General features: G+C 40.1%; 1 protein-coding gene across 1 annotated transcript; it reads right to left on the bottom strand.

The window, feature by feature from the left end:
• On the bottom strand, nucleotides 1–1,574 carry LOC112200117 (myb-related protein 340). The gene is made up of 3 exons (XM_024341133.2): nucleotides 1,325–1,574; nucleotides 917–1,046; nucleotides 1–796 (listed from the first exon to the last, which is right to left on the bottom strand). Exons 1-3 carry the CDS (start codon nucleotides 1,479–1,481, stop codon nucleotides 283–285), a joined length of 801 nt encoding a protein of 266 aa, XP_024196901.1. The 5' UTR covers nucleotides 1,482–1,574; the 3' UTR covers nucleotides 1–282.
• Between the last annotated feature and the right edge of the window lie 247 nt (nucleotides 1,575–1,821).

The raw sequence follows: 1,821 nt of genomic DNA, 5'->3' as shown, positions 1-1,821 counted from the left end.
TTTTTGATTTCCCGGAGCCTGTTATCTAGTACAGATACGTACAGATACAGTTAAGTTAAACAGCTCCTAGTTAATTACAATCCTCATTCAAAAGTGGAAGATTTATTCAAGGTGCTTATGGTAAAAAGTAAATAGCTGGCATGGATTGCATCATTTACAACCCGGCCAGTTCGACCACATGCATCAATCCAGAGCTCTTCGAGAGTTTTGGGAGCCTTGGATAGTTTTGCTGACACTAGTAATTTGAAATAGACTGAAAAAATAAAACCTTGCTGCTCAAAGTCAACAGAAGGGAACCACAAAGTTGTGAAAAGTACTAGCTTTGCCTGTTGCACAAGCTGAAGTGGTAAAATTGACATGGACATCATCCAAGTTCCACAAGCCATCCCACAGAAAACTGTCCTCGCTGGAAGAAGCTTCAGCAACATGAGGCACGTTACCATTGAGCATAGAATAGAAGAAGCCTTGCTCCTCAGTACTTGTGTGATTAGGGTATGCTATAGTACTAGTGTCCACGTCCTGCTTACCTTGGGCTGCTTGAGGTGGCCACGACGATATTTTGGTGTCATTTTCATCCAGCAAGGCCATGATTCTTTTCATGTCTGCTTGATTAATCAGCTGCAATTGTTGCTGCTGCTGCTGTTGATGATGAAACTGTTGCCGCCTTAAGAGGCGAGTTTTGGCCTTCTCAGAGGCATCAGAAGGCACTTTGGCCTTTTTCTTGAAATGGGTCCTCCAGTAGTTCTTGATCTCATTATCAGTCCTCCCAGGCAAGCTTCTTGCAATCGTTGACCACCTGAATTTATTTAGTACAGCTACTAAGTTAAAATAGGCTCACAATAGCAGCCAATATTATATCAAAGATAGAACTTCTTTTGTTCTTAAAAAGAAAAGGAAGAAGAAGAAGAGTATTTACCTGTTCCCCCACCTAGCATGTAGCTCTAGAATTATGCTCTCTTCATGAGGAGTTATCTGCCCCCTCTTAAGGTCTGGCCTCAGATAATTCACCCACCTCAGTCTGCAGCTCTTTCCATTTCTTTTCAGTCCTATATAAGCAGCAAACAAATATATTCATTCCCATTGTAATAAAAATGGCCGAGACAGTAGGAGTAATTAAGTGATAGTACCATCTTAGCCATTAGCAGTAGTAAAATTGATAGTAAGGCAAGGATAGCCCCTTATACACCATCTGCAGACTATGCAGTTCATTATTTATCCCTTGGAGAAATCCATGGAACTGTAGCTAACTAAGAATTAAGCTGTACTTAAGTCGGTATATATATACATATTGAAGGTGTATTATATAGAGGGTGGAATTGAATACCTGCAAGCCTAGCCACAGAGTTCCATCTTCCTTCACCATGTAGCCTTACATACTCAATAAGCAATCTATCTTCCTCAGAAGTCCAAGGACCCTTTCTCCAACCCTCTTCTTCTATTATTCCCCAACCCATATGAGCTGCCATCGTCCCACAATACATGTGTGAAACAAGGACAAATTTTATGTTATATCTAGATGCTTGCTTAGATATGCTCAAGATGTCTTCCAAAATCTATGGCATGATAGCTAGTGTTTGCCGCATATATATAGTATCTGCAGCATAGCCCCTGCTTTGTTCCATCCATCAGTCAATTTCCTGTCATTTTCAAATCCATGATCTATCAACAAATGCCATCATCAAATCTGAAATGACTAAAACACTCTGCCACACTTTTTCCACTTTGTAAATGATGTGAGATTGCATGACTTCTTTTTAGTTTTTTTTTATGATCCTGTCTGTCCTCACCTTTGAGATGTGATTTACACTAAGATCATCCACT

The sequence above is a fragment of the Rosa chinensis genome, chromosome 4, assembly GCF_002994745.2.
Source record: "Rosa chinensis cultivar Old Blush chromosome 4, RchiOBHm-V2, whole genome shotgun sequence".
In the NCBI taxonomy this organism is placed as follows: Eukaryota; Viridiplantae; Streptophyta; class Magnoliopsida; order Rosales; family Rosaceae; genus Rosa; species Rosa chinensis.
This window is presented reverse-complemented; position numbering and strand designations above follow the sequence as displayed.

What these genes read in the sequence shown, in the direction of transcription:
- LOC112200117 (XM_024341133.2), bottom strand. Translation starts at nt 1,481, where the DNA reads ATGTATTGTGGGACGATGGCAGCTCATATGGGTTGGGGAATAATAGAA. An exon ending in CTCTGTGGCTAGGCTTGCAG is followed by an intron (nt 1,047 to 1,324) that starts GTATTCAATTCC and finishes CTGCTTATATAG; the next exon opens with GACTGAAAAGAAATGGAAAG. An exon ending in CATGCTAGGTGGGGGAACAG is followed by an intron (nt 797 to 916) that starts GTAAATACTCTT and finishes AAATAAATTCAG; the next exon opens with GTGGTCAACGATTGCAAGAA.